Below are 19,455 nucleotides of genomic sequence, written 5' to 3' on the forward strand. Positions count from 1 at the left end.
ATGTGAGATGAAGAAGGAAATCCCCAACTGGGTCCTAAAGAACAGAATGTGGTGATGGAGTGGCTGTTATGAGCAGGAAAAGCTGTGGGTGGAGGTGGCTGAGGAAGAAGGTAGGTCAGCAGTTCTGTTTGGCACATGCTGAGTCTCAGATCTTAACAGATAGCTAAATGCAGATGTTGAGCGGGCGGGTTTGTACAGAATCACAGACAGGCCTGGGAAAGGTAGGCAGTCCAGGTGAAGATGCAAAGTGGGGCTCCGCCACCTAGAGATGATGTGTAACGATTCCAGGCCTCAATCCTGAATATGACATCTGGGGGAAAAACTGTAAGCACCAAACTTCAATTAAAAAGAATATAAGATACAAAGAAATGAACTGGGGCACCTGGGTGGCTCAGTCGGTTAAGCATCTGCCTTCAGCTCAGTCAGGATCCTGGAGTCGAGCCCTGGGATCGAGCCCTGGGTCATGCTCCCTGCTCAGTGGGAGCCTGCTTCTCCCTGCATGTGCTCTCTCTCTCAAATAAATAAGTAAAATCAGAAAAAAAGAAAGAAAGAGAGAGAGAGAGGGAGGGAGGGAGGGAAAGAGAAAGAAAGAAAGAAAGAAGAAAGAAAGAAAGAAAGAAAGAAAGAAAGAAAGAAAGAAAGAAAGAAAAGAAAGAAGAAAAAAAGAAAAGAAAAAAGAAAAGAAAAGAAAAGAAAAGAAAAAGAAGCAATTCCTGGAACATGAAGAGCTCTATGTACTCCTGAGGTAGAGCTCCTTCCATCCTCCTGAGGGTCTTTCTCTTTTCTGATATATGAAAAGAATATCTCTAACCCTTATGCTTTAATCAGATTTGTTGATAGGTCATTGACATGCATACAAGGAAACTGCATGTGTCCACAGCCATGAAGCCATCACCACCATCAAGAACTTGGAACTCCAAAATTTCAATCAGTGATCTTTCCCGAGACTCTTGTGTGTCTAAAGCTCTGTGACAGGTGTAAGAAAGATCTAAACTGTAGCCACTACCCCTGCCTCCTGTAATTTGTTCTGATGCAACATCCTGGCGTCCCCTACACAGTCCCCTCTTCTAAGGCCTGTGCTCTTCTAAAGGACGCTCAAGTTTGGTGACCACAGGGTTTGGAATGACCATTTGAGGGCGGTGCTACTGGTTAAATCAGGAAAGAGGAGAGATCAAGAACCCTGCTATCCTTTTGTCCGTTCTGATGCAAGCAAAAACACACCCCCCATTCCTCCTTCTTGGAGACAGCCCAGACAGCAGGCTCAGTTCCATCCTTATTTTCTCTGTGTCCGCAACACAATAATTACCTCTCATCGAAAGCTTTGAGAAGTTTTTCTGTGTCTAATCAGAATTTTTTTTAAGATTTTATTTATTTATTCATGAGAGACACACAGAGAGAAGCAGAGACACAGACAGAGGGAGAAGCAGGCTCCATGGAAGGAGCCCAGTGTGGGACTCAATCCCGACCCTAGGATCACACCCTGAGCCAAAGGCAGATGCTCAACCACTGAGCCACCAGGCGTCCCATCCAATCAGAATTTTTTATTTGACTAGCAAATACAACATAACGTCTTTATTTCTGAACCGCTCACTGGTGTTATGTACCCCGGATATTTTTAGATCTACCATTTGCCAAACGGCCAGTGCATTTCAAGACACTATTATTTCCTGTGACAGCTTTTCTACGGGGCGGCTTGTGGACCGTGGGTTGAAAGGAGGGGTGAGGGACCCTCTTTGGTTTTGGAATCCTCTCCCTCCCTCCTCTGCACCCCCTCCATTTCCCTTCCTTTCCCAGCCTCTTGCCCCCTACCCCCACCCCTCCTTTCTAAGTGGTATTAAGGAAGAAATGGAACAGTTCTAGAAACTCGTCGTGTGCCGGGTGCTATGGCAGCAGAATGAGCCCCATGAGCAGGTCTCCAGGAGGGTCTGGGGTGGCTCATGGGGCAGCCAGCCAGTGTTGAAACCTCCAACAAGATGAACAGAGGAAGGGAGCCGCCAGCGCAGCTCCAGCTCGTGCAAGTGTGGAGAGTCCCTGCCAGGCCTCTCCAGCAGAATCCTTTCCAGAGAGCTCTGTTATGTAAATATCCAGGCAGCAGCCTGGATTGACTGCCCCATACAGATGTCATAGATAGCTGCAAAAACTTCCCTTAATGCAAGCACTTCAGGTTCCTAAGCTCTCCAGACACCTCTTTTATTGGGGCATTTGGCCAGGGAGGGTGAGAGCTTGCTGCTATCTCTAGAAGCTGGATGGTGGCTTTCTGGATGGAGTCATCTTGGTCTCCAGATGCACTTTGCTGGGATACCACTGGAAGTTTGGTCTGATTTAAGCATGCATCGCAAAAGGATCAGCTGTTGGGCTGGAATGCTTCCTTCCGAACCCGGAGGACTTGGCATCTGAGCCCTAGGCCCCTGGATTCAGATGTCACAGGCACAAGTGGCTGCTCTGTATCCCATGCAGGTTCTGTGAAAGCAGGTGGGCCATGCCGAAGAGGTGGCTTTCTCCCACTGTGTTTCAAGAGTCACCTAAGAAGGGAATTCCAAAGACCCAAGAATAGATATGCAGTAGCTTGCAGATGGTCTTGAATACTCTTTTCTGCCCCCTACATCCCCAGGGATAATGGAGAGTTTTCTGTAGTTATACACAAAGGAGATTGTTTATGTGAAGGAAAACCCATTCCCAAACTATGTGGCAAGAGGCCCCAGCTACCAGTGATGGCAGGTTGACAGCAGGGCTACTCATTTGACATGTGGTCCTGTATTTATGAAGAATGCAGGTGTTCTGTAGTCTGGGTTTTGGGTATGTTCCTACAGAATAGGCAAATTAAAACATATCTCACTGAATGCAAAATTAAGTTGTATAGTACCTATATTTTGGAGTTGTCCTTGAAATGGCATATAAGGATATACGTTATTTGAATATATATTTGTTAATTCATATAAAAATATATATTGAGTGGCTGTTATGATAGTCATGTGATTCTGTTTCAATCATAGATATATAATATCATTTTAACATCAACCAAATGCTTTCAGTAAAAATGTGATAACCCATTGCTTCATAAGACCCATGGTTGTAGTAGTGTGATCTCATCCCACTAATCACAATATAAGCAAAAATTGAAAACAAAATTTAATTTAAAATGACAGATTGAATTAGACATTGGAGCAAAATAGGCAAATTCATGTTACCAAGGAAATGTCATTGAGGTCCTTGGTTATTAAATACATGAATACCAATCCAGTGACAGACGCTTGTAACCAACCACTCTAGGCATCCTATTTTGAATAGAGGACGTCTGCTTGCATTATCTATACAAAGGGAATGGGTAGGGAAAAAAGGTAGAATAATGTGTTCGTGCCTAGCACTCTGCAGTGTGATTTTTTAAAAAAACTCTTCTGAAGCAGGAAATGGATGTTGCCAACATTTGGTTCATCAAATGTAATATTGTAACAGGAGCATTGTAAATAAATACATGGGGGCGCCTGGGTGGCTCAGTGATTGAGGGTCTGCCTTTGGCTCAGGTCGTGATCCCTGGGTCATGGGATCGAGTCCTGCATCTGGCTCCCCTGCAGGGAGCCTGCTTCTCCCTCTGCCTGTGTCTCTGCCTCTCTCTGTGTGTCTCTAATGAATAAATAAAAAATCTTTAAAAAAATTTTTTTTAAATCTTTAAAAAATAAGTAAAGACATGAGCTATTAGAATGAACTTTTTTTTTTTTTTTTTGAATTCTTGTCTGTAGTTGTGCACATATATCCGTAACATACCTTAGGGTGTGACTGTCCCGCCTTCCTCTGGAGTTCAGTAATCCTTTCTTACAGTGTCCCTGGCTAAAGGCCTTCTGGCCCCTTTCTGATCACATATAGTGATGATGGGGCAGCCCTTTCCATTTTGAGCAATAATGCTTGTTTAAACGTTCTCCCTTCTGTTGACTTCACATGTGTCTTCTGGAACGTCTCTCATTGATTCCATTTCTGCCCGCCAAAGCACAGTTCTTCTCTCTCTTCATTAAAGTATTAAATTTAATCATCAGATTTTAAAATTATTAAATTAGCCAGTCCCCATTTCCAGGCATGTCCAGTTGAATTTATATGTTATCTCTGTGGAATCCACCATTGTCTCCCTTTTCTCTCATTGATGTGTCTTGGCAGGGACAATAGCTTGTGCAGGGTTACCCTAACACTGCATGCAGCCTTTGCTGGTTAGGCTGGTACGCAGTTTTCCTGTCAGCCCTGAAAAGACACAGTTTCCAGATCTTTACCCAATCTGATTATTCTTGTTTGCCATACTCCACTTTCTTCCATTTCCTGTGTCAAATATGGTGCCCAGAATGAACACAGATGTCCAGAAATGGTTTAACCATGGTGGAGTGTGGGAGGCTTCTTAATTCCATTATTCAGGAAGTTATGCTTCCAGCCTGTGAACTAAGAATAGGATCCCAAACTATAAATAATATGATCCCAGCTGTTAAATTTTGAAGCTACCATCTAAACCTCCCCATCTACTGTACATTTGGTCAGCACACTTTCTTTGTTTGGTTATAAGTCACTGAGGGTAATACAGATATGGAGAAAGACAGCTTATATTTAGTATTTCCTTACAGTTTTCTTTAGACATTGAACCTCAACACTTGCACTTAGTACCCTCTTTCCAGACTCCCCTCGTTTCCACATCAATTAGGATTAAATTGACTTGAAAACGATGTTCAGGGGCGCCTGGGTGGCTCAGTCAGTTAAACATCTAACTCTGGCTCAGGTCATGATCCTAGAGTCCTGGGATCAAGCCCCACATTGGGCTCCCTGCTCTGCGGGGAGTCTGCTTCCCTTTCTGCCTCTGCTCCTCCCCCTACTCCTCCTCTATGTCTCTCTCTCAAACAAATAAATAAAATCTGGGATGCCTGGGTGGCTCAGCAGTTGAGTGTCTGCCTTTGGCCCAGGGCGTGATCCTGGAGTCCCAGGATCGAGTCCCACATTGGGCTCCAATCCAGAGAGCATGCCTCTCCTTCTGCCTATGTCTCTGCCTCTCTGTGTCTCTCATGAATAAATGAATAAAATCTTTTAAAAAATAAATAAATAAAATCTTAAAAAGAAAATGATGTTCCTTGGCTCCTTACTATTTCACCTTATACCACCCTCAGGCCATTGAATATATGGATATCTCTTGTCATCTTTTTTTTTTAATTTATTCATGAGAGAGACACAGAGAGAGAGAGAGAGAGAGAAGCAGGCTCCATGCAGGGACCCCAATGTGGGACTCGATCCTGGGACTCCAGGATCACGCCCTGGGCCGAAGGCAGGCACTAAACCACTGAGCCACCCAGGGATCCCCTTCTTGTCTTCTTAAATAGGGTTCTCTACCTGGTTTTCTCTCTGCTCCTGGTCTACCCACCACTCTCTGTTCTCACCTCTTCTGCATAGTCTATGTTTCCAGAACATGCCTGTTCTCTCCCATCCCAGATCTTCTTTCGTCAGGCTGCTTCTGCCAGGTGTCCTGTTGTTCACGTACTACTTCCTCACCTGAGTGTTGACCAGTCCTCCAGGTGTGAGTTACGGTCCTTCCCACCTTCTGCCCAGAACATCCTACGCCCTCCCCGTCATCACTGTAATGGCCTATTAACTTTGGTATTTCCTCTGTGGGATATAGAAGCTGATTAAATATAGGAACAAAATCATGTTCATCATTATATATCTAATAAGATGCCCTGCACATAATACTGTACCGTAAACACTTGCTGAATGAACATACACGGTGGTGGACATTGTCATATATCACCCTTTAACCTGCCTTCTCTGTATTTCATTAGGGTGGGTCGGTCACTCGATTACTTTCTAGATGACTGGAGACAGAGATACATCTCTTCTCCAGAGGAGAAATGACCCCACAAAAGGATAGGAACTTTTCTAGCCATTTGCAGTATAATTTTATTTCCTGTAGGGTATTAGTAACCTTCGAATTAATTTGTAATTATCTACTAATTAAATAGTTTTATTTTTAACACATTAACCCTTTGTTGTGGTTGTTAATCACCCTTCCCCCCAAAATTTGCAGTTGCTTTTTCTTTTTGCTTAGGGTGTTTGTGAAGTAAAATTGCTTTTTTTAATTCAAGTGTTTTTAAGGTAGTCCACTGTATACATTTTCCCCTTTGGGCCCAGCCCCTTTTGTGCTTAGAATGCCCTACTAAGTAATTACCTATTTTTAATACTAACTTTATAAACCCTATGAGGAATTTGTCTGGAGGAAGGAGGTGCAGTTAGTTTCTATCATACTAGCTAGCCCCACTGTATCGCTTCTTGCTCAAGAAGATTGAAACCAACCCAGAACTGAATAGTTCAGGGGTTCGTCTTTTAACAAAGATGGATTGGCTCCAGACAACAAAAACATTCCTCTTCTCACTTGTCTTGCTTTGAATCTATCTTTAAAGGTTCTTTGATTGTTCTTAAACTTGTCTTATTTCAGATGTCACCTTTGGTTTTCCAGCCCAGTCCTGTCAGCCCGTGACCCTCTAAAAGTATTCGTCGTATTTGTACAGAATATAACTCACTGTGCACCCTTGACATGTTGCATATGTTACGCCAAAAATCTCATCTCCTTTGGGAGTTCTCTCTGCAAATACTCCATGTTCTTTGGATACCTCACTCCTCATTCTCTCATTCAGTTTTATTTTTGTTGTTATGAAATTTTCACTTGTAAAGTCTCTCTCATAAAAACAATATTCTTTTGGGTCCATTGAGGCAGCCTTTTTTTTTTTTCCCTTCTGGACTTTTAAAAACTTTCCCTTGTGTCTGGGGTCCTTGTCTGACCACTCTATCCTCTTTTCCTACTATAAAAATTCCAAGTACGATCCCCAAAGCCAAAGAAAGAGTAGATATCTGCCTTTTCCTTTGGAAAAAGCATCCTCATTCTACTCCAGGACTCTGCCACTAAGATACTAGAGCCAGAACTCCACACGACCGAGAACGTGTGTCATTTTCTCGCATCTGTCGTCAAGGGGCACAGTGGGACATTAGCTGGATATGTAGGTTCTTGCTGCTTCTTTGATGTTTTGTTTCATTCGGGTTTATACCGCACTCAGCCGCCTTTAAGGAATGTCTGCATGGACACCTCTGCTGTGAACGGCGTGTGAGTAGGAATAATACCCCGAACCTGCCCAAAGAGACAGGTGCAAGAGCTTTCATCTCTTGCACTAACATAGCAGACTGTGGCCTGGCAGTGCTTGCCATCCAGCCAGCATTGACCCAAGAGTCATGCACTGACTTTCCCAAACCCCCTTTCTTAGGTTTATTCCATGTTCCTTATGTCAGCTCTCTGTTGGTGATTGCCAGCTAGCACAGGATGACTCTGGGAGGTGCTATTGCTGGGGAGAAGGACTGGCTGTCCACACCCTGTCTGGATGAAGTGCCCCCTCTATGTGTGCCCAGGGCCCTACAGAGCCCTGCTCTGTGAAGGCCTGGCACTTGCTCAGTGCATGGGATAGCCGCCCGAGTGAAGCCTGTCCACACCCGCCTCCTACCCCCTGCCACAGAGCAAAATATCTTGTGTGAGCGGATGGAAAACCATCCTGGGTTGGGGGTGGGAGGGAGGTATGCTGTCTGCTATGTTTCTGACACTCCTGCTCAGATGATCCTCGAAATCCCTGACTGGAAACTTCTAAAGGTAATATTAATTGAGAGCCTTCTTCGCACCAAGCAGAGTTCCACACTCTTTACCTGCAGTACCTCCCAGCAGCCCCTCGGGGGTGGCACTGTGATGGCCTCAGTTATCTAGTCTAGGGAAGTGTGACCCAAGCTGGTGAGGTGATATGCACAGGTTCACCCCCAACTCGCTCATGGTGAAGTCAGCATAAAACACAAAGCCACACAGTCAGGCTCTGAGCCAGGCTCCCATCCTCTGTGCGTCCCGGGGGGTCGGGCAGGGCAGGGCAGCAGGGAGCACACGGTGCCTGGCCTCAGGCCTGCGTTGGTGGCCAGAGAGAGGGGGTGGGCGGGGGGAAAGTGTGAGCATCAGCAGAGCTGGGTGTGGAAGAATGAACAAAGGTAAATGCTCATCTCTCCCTCAAGACAGCCTCCAAGGAGGGGGACCTTCTCTTCTTTGGGTCACCACTGTGTCCCTGGCACCTGGCTCAGTGCATGGCCAAGAGCAGACAGGCAGGGAGGGTCCTTGGAGTACATGAGTGAAGAGAGTGTTTCCAGGCAGAGCCACAGCTCAGCCAAGCCCAGAGGCAAGGCAGAGGGTGGCCCTCACAGGAACAGGATTTAGAAGTCAGGATGGCCGAGGGGACAGGAAAGGAGGAGAGCATTTGAAAAACTTGCTCTGGCAAGGCAAGCCTGATCTCAGAGGGCTTGTTATCATCAAATATTCCAATGTCCCCCTTTCACAGCTGGTAGCAGCAATGCACAGTGAAGGAGAAAGAACCACCCTGTCAGGCATCACCTGCTCGGGCCCTTACGCCCTGAGGCCTGCTGTCCAGACCTGCACAGGGGTCCACTCTATTCAGTCCCTGCTTCTGTTTCCTGTGGGTTTCTTTCTTTCTTTCTTTCTTTCTTTCTTTCTTTCTTTCTTTCTTTCTTTCTTTCTTTCTTTCTTTCAGATTTTTAAAATGTATTTATTCATGAGAGACAGAGACAGAGAGAGAGAGGCAGAGACACAGGCAGAGGGAGAAGCAGGCTCCATGCAGGGAGCCTGACGTGGGACTCGATCCCGGGACTCCAGGATCACACCCTGGGCTGAAGGCGACGCTAAACTGCTAAGCCACTCGGGCTGCCCTCCTGTGGGTTTCTATTTGGATGGCATCAGACCCCCAGCTCCCTTTCCTCTGTAAGGAGTAGGCTGTAGTCCCTTCCCAGCCCTTCTCCAAATAATAAGAGGAATGGCAGTAGTAACAGCCAGGTGTGGAGAGGATTCAGTCTCTCTGTGTCTTCAGAGGCTCGGGTGCAGAACCAGCGTGTGGGCTGCAGAAGGCCGCAGGTGCGTGGTGAGCGGGGTGAGGAAGTGTTCACACGTGGAGACGAACGAAAGCCTATCTGCAGAAGGTGCTCTAGCAGAGCCCGAGTGCCACAATCCAGTTACCGCTCTCTAGGTGTCCAGCTAGTTGGAGGGAAATGCAGAAAGCCCTGTGCCTTCCAGAGCCTTGGATATGTCACCGCACATAAGCTCATCGAAGTGAGCTTCCTGCTCTGCTCACCAGGTCGGTGTCCGTGGTATAGAACCAGCCTGCAGAGCCCGGGCATTCGGATCTCCTGGTGTCCGTGTGCTCCTGACCGGTGACTCAGAGGGGTTGGCCTCAGAGGAGACTGTTGGCCTGTCCCACTGTGGCCCTGGGTTGCATTGACTGGACCTTTTCTTTCCATATCTGCAACAGACCTGTCTGACCTCTGCATCAAGAGCTTGTCCTCAAATTTCAATGTCTTGTTGGAAGATGGGAAGAGTACCCTTCCTTCCTCCCTCCTCCACAGTCCGCAACTTGGCACTGATTAAGAGTTCCTGTGCACTGGAGCTTCCTGGCTGTCCTCAGTGCCTATGATGAATGTCTGGGCCCATTCCTCATCTTCTAAGCTTTAGGCCCAGAGATTGTTAGTATTCCCTGACCTCTGCCCTGCAGTTCCATCTGGAGGGATTGAGATGGACTGTGCTACAGGACTTGTGGCTCCATCACACACAGCAGTGGTCTTCTGGGTGTCAGGGTCCAGGCTAGAAAGTTCCATGCCAGAGCAGCGGCCCTGCACTGCCCCCAAGCCCTGAGTGTGCCCATGACATCCCGACTTCTCTTCCTACATGATGGGAGAAAGCCCCAGGTCCTTTTACTGAAGGTAGAAGCAGCATCCGAGCATCCGCAGCCCCAAAACCTGCTTTCCAAAGATCCTCTGGTAAAGCACAAGCCCTGCTTGTGGAAGGTTGAGCTTTGAAGAATGCAGGGCTATTTCAACTTTTATAATCCGTTGAGTTGCCATGTGAATTTGTTTCTAGCAGAGCCACTCACTTAATCACTTTCGTCTGGGTTTGATAAGTTACAACTGTATTCAGCAGCCAGGAGCCTCAAGGACATGCCTCTGTGTTTCCTTCTTTTAAATCCAGGAGACTCATGGTCAAGACAGAGGTGAAATAATTCGCCAGAGGACATAGGGCAAATAGGGACAAGGTCATTCTCTAAATCAGACTTCTGACGTCTAGCACCGTGGGTCTCCATCCCCTGTCATGTTGTTTTAATATGATGTCACTTAAAGACAACAAAAGGTAGGCTTGAATAGGGGGTAAATTGTAATAAAAGTGGGCAGAACACCTAAAGATTATGGGCAGAGACTCCCCATGCCTGTTATGAAATTATAAAATTACATTATAATAATTTAATTTGTTCTATCTGGCATTTCCATGGTACAGGCTAAGTGTGAGCAGCAGCAAATGGATGCATATTTTCAGTAAATTTTAATTTGCCCGAAGGCCTTTCTGTGTATTCACGGTGAGTTGAATTTCTGGAGGCCGCTGTGAATGTATCTCATTCAAATATCTCCTGGATGTGATAGCTTTATGATTCTTGAGACTTTGTGAGCCTGTGGCTTTCTGGTACCTTCGCTGGGTCGTTGGGCCTTCATTAGCCTGAGAGGAAACTGAAGTGGAGAGAGGAATGTAACATGCTGAGGTGACCCCGAGAGCAGAAGCTCCAACAGTGAGTCGCACTGGGAAGTTGTAGTCATGTTTCTGGAATTTCCTTGTGAGCCACAGAACGGCCCAGGTCAAAGGGCGGATTGTGAGGTGCTGCCGTAGCACATCCGCCCGTCTGGCTGCCTTGGGATGCTCTGTGGTTTAACGGACCAGGCTAAGAGGGGAGGCTTGTCTCTGTGTTTGGGCTGTGGCTGGGATGCTTTGGAAATCTGAAATTTCTATTTGATGGTAGAATTTTAAAGGATAGGATTCCAGGTTTGGAGTGGGGTGGGGAGTAGTGATAACTTTCCTAAACACAGCACATTCTGGAAGTTTCAATAGTTCCCTTTATACAGTCCTAGTGAGGCTTTGATATTTCTTCTTTTATTGTCTCAGGAAGTTACCATCTCTAAGATGAATATGAGTCACAGCACAGTGACTTTCTGTACGGAGATGAACCAAGAGGACATGTGGAAAGTAGGTTCAAAGCCGTATTTGCAGGCTGTGTACCTTGCCTCCTGGCCCCGTGCTCACCCGGCCCTTACCCCACTCCCCGGTGCCTCGGGGATAACCGGCTCCATATAAAGGAAATATAATGGTAACATGTGCTGATAAGATGTCTTTTAGTTTTTCTTTTCTGAAAGCCTTGTGCGTTTGTGAGCTCAGAATCAGTGACCCCGTATAGTCGTTTGTCCCACTGCGTTAGAGTCCAGTGAAAATGTTATCAGCCGTGGAACGAGGTGTGTGTACCCTGGTGTGTGACTTAATTGGCAAAGGACAAGAAGCAAGAGAGGGGCGACATCCAGGCAGTGGCTCAGAGAGCAGGAGGGAGCGGGAGGGAGAGGTGGTTATGTCGAGAACCGAATGGTAATGCAAAGCATATGAAGATGGGCGTTTACTTAGTTTTGAATGTGAAGACAAAAGGTTCCTAATAAAACGTGTTCGCACGTGCCGAACTTGGTAGCCTGCCCTTCTCCACAGAAGGCATCTGAAAACTACCGTTTGGGGGACTTTGTCATTGCTAGTTAATTACTGTTTCTGTTTTACTAATGCCCTGGAGGCCGCATCTGGACAGTGGTCCCTTGCACCAGCAGGAATATACCAGGATGTTGTAGAAGGAAGGATGCCCTCAGACAGAGATATTTATACATCTCCCCTCTTTTCAGGTTCTGTGCAACTTCTTTTTTTTTTTTTTTTTTTAAGATTTTATTTCTTTATGCATGAGAGAGACACAGAGAGAGGCAGAGACATAGGCAGAGGGAGAAGCAGGCTCCCCTGGGGGAACCTGATATATGGGACTTGATCCCAAGATCCCTGGATCACACCCTGAGCCAAAGGCAGACACTCAACCACTGAACCACCCTGGCATCCCCCTGAGCAACTTCTGATCGCAGTTGGCTTCCCATTCATTCCACCTGCAGGGGGAGAATATGTCAGACCTTCCACCTCCAGTATTCTGACCTGTGTGACAATTGTAATTCTCATTCATAAACTAATTGATTTGATTTGATACGTTAAAACCATAGGCAATCTAAAACGAATTCATTGGGAACAAAGCTTCTCAAGATCCTTTTCCTATGGCTGACCTCAAATACTGTCATTCATTTTTCGAGATAAAGTTTCTTTTTTCTAAATTTTTTAACTGAAAAAGAAAAAAGTGTTTGGATGGGATGGGAGGGAACTACCCATTAGCCTACTCCCCTAGCACATCAGCTATTTTATTTTTGTCTCCCAATTCCTGTCCAAATGCATGGTAATTTTATTGGCCGCCTTTATAGCACAGTACACATAGCATTTCATATTCCGCTATGCTCACTTAAGCTAGTATGGTAAATGCATTTCTCTGTTTATGAATAACCTTCCTGATTCCGTGTGTGTCTTAACAGCAAAGTTGGATCAATGGGGTGGACACCTCACTTCCAAAATAACACTTTTCTGTGTATCCTTTGGAATCACAGTGCATTTGGCAGGCCCGTGTTTGGTGTAGAATTGTATTGTAGCAAGACGATTTCTGTTGGAGTGGTAGCCAGCTGACATCTACAAGAAGCCTTGTTCTCCAAAAGGATTTCCTCTGAGGGGGATGCCAATGCTGCAATTGTGCGTGAGCAGCTGAAAATGAAAACAAGCAAAGCAGTATTATTTTACAATTGTTAGTATTCAAAAGAAAATTTCAGTATGCGTGGAAAGCCAGACAAAGCTACAGATGTCCACTCTGTCCCCGTACACACCCAGAATGGTAAACCTTTTCTCAACTGATGAGAACAGGATACTCCAGTCTTCCTTCAATATGAAACAACAAACCATCCCCCCTTTGAGAAAAAAAAAAAAAAAAAAAACAGCAGCACCGTCAAAAGACAGGCGTACTTTCAAAAACATGATGATTCAAAGTTGAGTTTCCGTTTGGACGCACTTCTCTGGACTGCCTTTTTTTCAGGGACGTTTTGCCTTCCAAAAGAGAGGCAGCTTATAAATTCTCCTGTTTAAAATAGGGAGCATGCTTATTTAAAAAATTCCCCAGAACTGAAAATTGAGGCTTTTTTTTTTTTTTAAGAGAAGAATGAGCTTGGAAAACTCTGAGTAGATCTTAACATCTTGGTGTATAGTTTATTCCTTCAACTGCTGAGCAGATAAGGTGAGATTATTTAACGGAATGAGAATTTTCTTTTTCAGATGAAAATGAGAGCCTCACAGTAAACTTCTAGGTATGGCTATGCACTCGGTGTCACGTCATGCTTTGTGTGCTTTGAAATATTTTGAGAAAATTATATGCTACCTCTTTATGATTGCAGTTAAAACTTCATTTGATACAGTAATGCCTTGGCGATACCAACTTCCCTTTGTTTTTATCAGATTTATTTGAATGTGGTTAAGGAAGTCAAAAACGTGTTTATATCCTTAGCTTTTTAGGATTAAATGAAGCTTAAAACTGTGGGTTCTAAAGATGCTAAGGGCCAGCAGCATTTTTTTTAAAAAATTCTCTTCCGTTCCCACCCTTCAGAGAATTTTCTGAAACCTGTAATAAATGTCTGTAAAGGAATTTCATAATAGTATGCTGGATGGTTGTAGCACTTTTCTTCCTTGAACTTCCACTGTCCTAACTTCCACTGTCTTAACTTAATTCTTACGATTAAGAGCTGAACTGCTGGAAATCTGTACCTTTTACACTTTGGACTCGTTTCACCAATTTCCCTCACTCCTCTCACACCCCAGCTCTGGCAACTACCAGTCTGTTCTCTGTATCCACGAATTTGGTGTTTTGTTTATTTAGATTCCACATGAGATCATTTGTCTTCCTCTGACTTAATTTCACTTAGCATCATGCCCTCAGGACACTATCCATGGTGTCATCAATGGCAAGATTTTCTTCTTTCTTTAGCTGAATAATATTCCACTGTGTACCTACACCACCTATTCTTTATCTGTTTATCCACCAATGGACACTTTGGTTTCTGTGTCTTACCAATCATACAGAATGCTGCAGTGAAAATGGGGCAACATATGTCTTTTTGAATTAGTGTTCTCCTCTTCTTCGGGTAAATACCCAGAATTGAAATTCCTGGATCATATGGTGGCTCCATTTTTAAGTTTTTGAGGACCCTCCGTACTGGTTTCCACAGCGGCTACAGTAATGGGACATTCCCACCAGCAGTGCATGAGGGTTCCCTTTACTCCACATCCTCATCAACGCTTGTTATTGCTTGACTTTTTCATAATAGCCATTCTAACACATGTGAGGTTGATATCTCATTGTAGTTTTAATTTGTATTTGCCTGATGATGAGTGATGTCGAGCATCTTTTCATATGTCTGTTGGCCGTCTGTATGTCTTCTTTGGGGAAGTGTCTATTCAGATCCTTTGCCCATTTTGTTTAATAGGATCGTTTGGGGCTTTGCTATTGAGTCATCTGCATTTGTTATATATTTATTAATAATTATGGGACGCCTGAGTGGCTCAGCGGTTTACTGTCTGCCTTTGGCCCAGGGTGTGATCCTGGAGTCCCGGGATCGAGTCCCATGTCAGGCTCCCTGCATGGAGCCTGCTTCTCCCTCTGCCTGTGTCTCTGCCTCTCTCTCTGTCTCTCATGAATAAATAAAATCTAAAAAGAAAAAAAAATAGTTATTAACCCTTTTTCAGATATATGATTGGAAAGTATTTTCTTCCATTTAGTAGGTTGTCTTTTCATTTTGTTGATGGTTTCCTTTGCTGTGCAGGAGCTTTTTTTTTTTTTTGTTTAACATTTGTTTTTATTTAAGTTTGATTTGCCAGCATACAGCAGGAACTTTTTATCATGATGTCTGCCCACTTATTTATTTTTTGAAGCTGATGGATTTTTAAAAATTAAGTCTGTCAGCTAGGATGCCTCCTATGTGCAAAGTTGGTGGATTCTAATGGGATTGGAGCCCATTCTCCTTTTAAGGCAGTGAACAGAGTTAAGAGTTCAAAGAATGAATTGGAGTTTTCATAGACCCATCTCTTGTCCATGGCCACCAGCTTCAGCATATATGTGCAAAATGGCAGACCCTTGGAGTGAAGGTTTCCTTGGTTTTTACTCTATTTTAACCTCTGTTGAAGTGCCAGTGAGTAGGTGAAACTTCTCGTGGTGCATTTTCCAGAGCCGAGGACTGCTAGGTCATCCTTATAACTCAGATTCAAGAGACTTTATTTTGGCTCCATCCAAGCACGTGTGCTATTTTGGTTAAGATCCCAGAACTAGGGAAATCTGACTCGTTGGTAGTTGGAAGGGGTGGCTCCTTCTGAGGAAGGAATAAGAATTTTCCCACAGGAGTCCCTGCCAGCTTTGGACATGCTGACAGCGGGCAATCCCTGTTGAACAGGAAGAGAAGATGCTACCTATTGTGTCATTCCTGGAGAAAGTGCTCGTGAGAAGGGACTGCGGTGGCTGTAATGAGATGAGGCCAGGATCTGCTCATGTGCTTCCCTCCCCTTGAGCTGCGTGCAGTGGCTGCCAGCTGGGCAAAAAAGGGTGGTTTCATTGGGGGCTCTGGAGTCATAGAAAAATACGCGGACCAGAAGGAAGCTTCTGGGTCTTCTGGTCTAGACGGTGAGGTTAGAGCCAGCTCTTCCCTGTTGTGAGAGCCAGTTGGTACATCTTGGGGAATTCTGCATGCCAGAGGTAAAACATCATCATTATTAAAATCAAATTCTATGGATTTAGAGTACATTAAAAACAAAGGTAATAAGTACTCAAAACCCATCACTAACGGATAGAAAATTCCCTAATTATTTGACTATACTATCATCCACGCCCCTGGGCTTATTTAAGTGTACAGTATGTGTAGAAGATATATTTGTCAGGACGGTAGCTTAAAATCAGACCCAGTGAAAGTATCTGGAGTGTGGCAGGACAAGTTTTGGTTAAAGTGGTGGCCAGCTGACATCAATGAGAAGCCTCATTCTTTAAAGGATTTCCTTTGAGAGCATTGCCAGGGCACTAGCAAATGCTACGAATTAAGGCTTTTTCCTCCCAGAAAGCCAATGATTCAACATTTCAGCAGCACTTCCCTGGGCTCAGCCCACTCCCTTTTGTATATGAGACGGGGCTGCAGAGATGAAGGGACACTTGTCCAAAGCCTTGCAGCCAAGACCTGACGTGGGTCTCCGCAGGCCTTTCGGGGTGCTCTTTCTCTTATGTCGCCAGCAGTGTGAGTAGGGAAAGGAGCAAGGGTTAGGGGTCAGGTATAGCCGTGACTGGCTCCTGGGTTCCTCTATCACAGGTGAAAACACTGGAGGGACTAGGTAATAAACAATTAACACAGAAATTCTGAGGAAAAGGAGTTCCCAGAAATCAGATGCAGTTCCCAGAGGGGTGCTCATCTGCTCCAGGGTGCTCAGTAAAGGACAAGGTGGCAGAGCCCAGATACTGAAATCTGTCCCTAATGTGTGGGGATAAAATTATTGAATGGAAGAATGATTAAAGCATGAAACACTTATCACCAGCTGGTGTTAGGTTAGGAATGTGTTTGCTAATTTATTTTAGATCTCCCCCTTAAAAATGTAAGCTCCCCGCGGACAGGAACCTTGTCTCGTGTGCCGCTGTGCACCCAGCTCCCAGAATAGTGCCTGGCACGTAGGAAGTGCTCCATAAGTATTTTTGAAGGAAGGAAGGAATGAACCAGTCCTGCCACTCCTTGGCATTGTCTGGCTCCATCTCCCAGGGCAAGTTTTGCCTGGCGGAGTCCAGCACAGGGGCCCCGCTCACCCTTTGTCAGGCTGCCAGACCCTCAGTGACCATCATTTGTCTTTCTTTGTAGATGACGGAGGGCCGTCGATGTCAAGTACATCTTCTCGATGACCGGAAGCTGGAACTCCTAGTACAGGTAAATGACTTTTGGCCAACGTTCTAAGTTTCTTCTGAGGCTGGTGCAGTTTAGACTCCCAATTCAGCTGACGGGTGGGGAAGAATAAAATGTTTTTTAAATTGGTATCTGGTAGAGATAGAGAAGGGCGGCGCACCATGGCATTTCTGTGTGTGAGTGCTATTTTTGATCATTCTGTTTCTTGTACACCACGCCTAAGGCATTCAAGGCCAGATGTATATCTAACCTATTGTTGCAAATCTCGAGAAAAGGAAATTCCTTGACTGCCATTAGCGATTTCTACTTGCAGGAGTTCACTATAATATAACGTAAATCCGTCTTGCGGCACCTGGAGCTGATTTGGTCATCTTTGCTACTTGGAGAGGGGTGGAAAACCATTTGCTGTTTTCAGGGTCATCTTTCATGGGTGTGGGGAAAGAGAGGCAGTCTCTTGGCTCTGTCTCCCCTCCGAGGGCTGAGTAAGCCTCATCCCGTGTGTCCACATTGTGTCACCCTTGAACATCTATGTGTCCATGGACAGCAGGAAATCATTCAGTCCATCTCCAAACTGCGCACCCATCAGAGTCAGAGAAGTCTGATTCTGATTGAAATCAGAGATCCTGGTCTCGTTCAGCTGACTCGAAAGAAATCATTTTACTTAGAGCCCTAAAGAATCACAAAGCTGCCCAACATGATTTAAAGAACCTTAATTCCAAATCTGTTGTTCAACTCCAACTTTTATAACCGTATTTGCTTGAAATGCTCAAATGTCTATCACAGTCTTAGGGCAGTGCTCCTCATTATCCAGAACACTTTGCCAAAGAAGTTGTAGTTCATCAGTAGGTTGAAATGACACCTGCATCCTCATTCACTGGGGAGGGATGATATTGCTGCAATGGGAAGATTTTCACAGAGAACTACTCTTATCTCATGTTCCCTTGGATTTGAAAATTCGAATCGCTAATTTAAAGAAGTTAATACTTTAAATTAGATTTAAATTATAAAGGCAACGTAGGGAACAGAGAAAGTAGGGAAAAGCTCATAATCACAGCACTCACTCACCTGCTAGCTTCATTTCAGCAAATTTCTTTCCAGCGTTTTTCATACTTCTGTTTCTTACATGGTTGTATTGTAATGTGTAATTGTATTTTATTTTTCCTCCTAACATTGCGTTTTATTGGCATTTTCCAAGTTACTTTAAGTTCATCTTTGTTAATATCAGCATAAATTCCAGAAATGGATATACCATTATTGTCTAATCGTTCACCCATTTGGGTACATTTAAGGCTTTTGTTTGTTTGTTTTACCGTTTTTCTGCTATTACCAGTAAATGTCATTAATTTATCCCTGTATATAGAGTTCTCCCATGTTTTGGATTATGACCTTATTAGGCTAGGTTCCAAGACCCATGGTCTTATTAAGAGTCAAACTTGTGGTTTGGATTCAGGGGGGGAGGTGAGGCAGTAGATAGTAGCTGTGAAGTGAGCAAGATCTCTCCTGTTAGCGAAATCACAAAGTGGAGCTTTCAGTTGTTAAGAATCAGCATGAAGAATTTATAGGTGAGTGCCCCAGTGTTTTTTCGATACTTTTTTTTTTTTTTTTTTTAAATCAACTCTTAGAGGCTTAGAAAGCAGCCAGTCTCTGAAACAGGAAACGAGACTTCAAGTGGCTGTGAAGTATGGTGTGTCAGGGGAAGATGTGAGTCAGGGCATTGGAAGGTGGACTTGAATCACAGAAAAGATACTTAGTTGCTTCTGTTCATAGCTTTGGAAGGGTGATCCTCAGCCCTTCACAATCCAGAAGATGTCGAATTAAGCCAAGCAAGAGAAGTCATATTCTTCCCACCCTCTTTGGAACACATGTCACATGTTACTCCCTCTTTCTAGAACTCTGCTTCCCGTGCTTGCACCTCTATGCCTGGCTGGTTTCTGCCAAGCCTCCAGTTCACAGCCTAGAAGATGCTTTTTCCCCAAGCTCTTGGCTCTACCTGCTGCTCCTCCCAAGTCTGGTTCTTAGCTGAGTCCCCCCACCCCCACACATCCCTTTCACAGCACTGTCACAACTCAATGTCACAGCTCACTGTCCTTGCCTGTTTACCTCGTTGCCCAGAGCCACCAGTGGTTGGAGGGCTGGGTCTACACTGTGGTCACTGTGTATACCCAGCACCCAGCCCCATGCCTGGCACAAATGTCACTAAACAAATCCTTGTGGAATGAAAGAACAGGCTAATCCCAAAATGCCTTGGTATTATTTCCCCTAAGGACTTTTTGTCATAGAACCAATTGCTTGGCAGGGGATTTAGTTTAGCACAAAAAACCATAGATAGAAAAAGGAACACTTCTGAACTCCTTTCGGCATTATTACAAAGCAGACTTCAGCAAAATACAGAGGAGCAAGGTTAAAACTATTGGCCGGACACCAAGTTAAATATGACTTTTCTTTCTCCTCTACAAAATTCCCTTGTCCAGGATTATGTTCTTTTGACAATCCTTTCTTAAAGGGAATCCC

The 19,455-nt window shown here is 44.7% G+C and overlaps 1 protein-coding gene across 17 annotated transcripts in view; it reads left to right on the top strand.

The window, feature by feature from the left end:
* FRMD4A (FERM domain containing 4A) overlaps window positions 1-19,455 on the top strand; it is a 751,487-nt gene that overhangs the window by 540,814 nt on the left and 191,218 nt on the right. For 16 of the 17 annotated variants that reach the window (XM_049100487.1, XM_035713659.2, XM_035713663.2 and 13 more), the window contains one exon: window positions 16,903-16,968. In XM_049100487.1, coding sequence (XP_048956444.1) covers window positions 16,903-16,968 — 66 coding nt within the window. Of the gene's footprint in view, window positions 1-13,102; window positions 13,263-16,902; window positions 16,969-19,455 lie in introns of those variants that run through there. The other variant, XM_049100506.1, reaches the window with a different exon arrangement.

The sequence above is a fragment of the Canis lupus genome, chromosome 2 (assembly GCF_003254725.2).
Source record: "Canis lupus dingo isolate Sandy chromosome 2, ASM325472v2, whole genome shotgun sequence".
Taxonomy (NCBI): domain Eukaryota; kingdom Metazoa; phylum Chordata; class Mammalia; order Carnivora; family Canidae; genus Canis; species Canis lupus.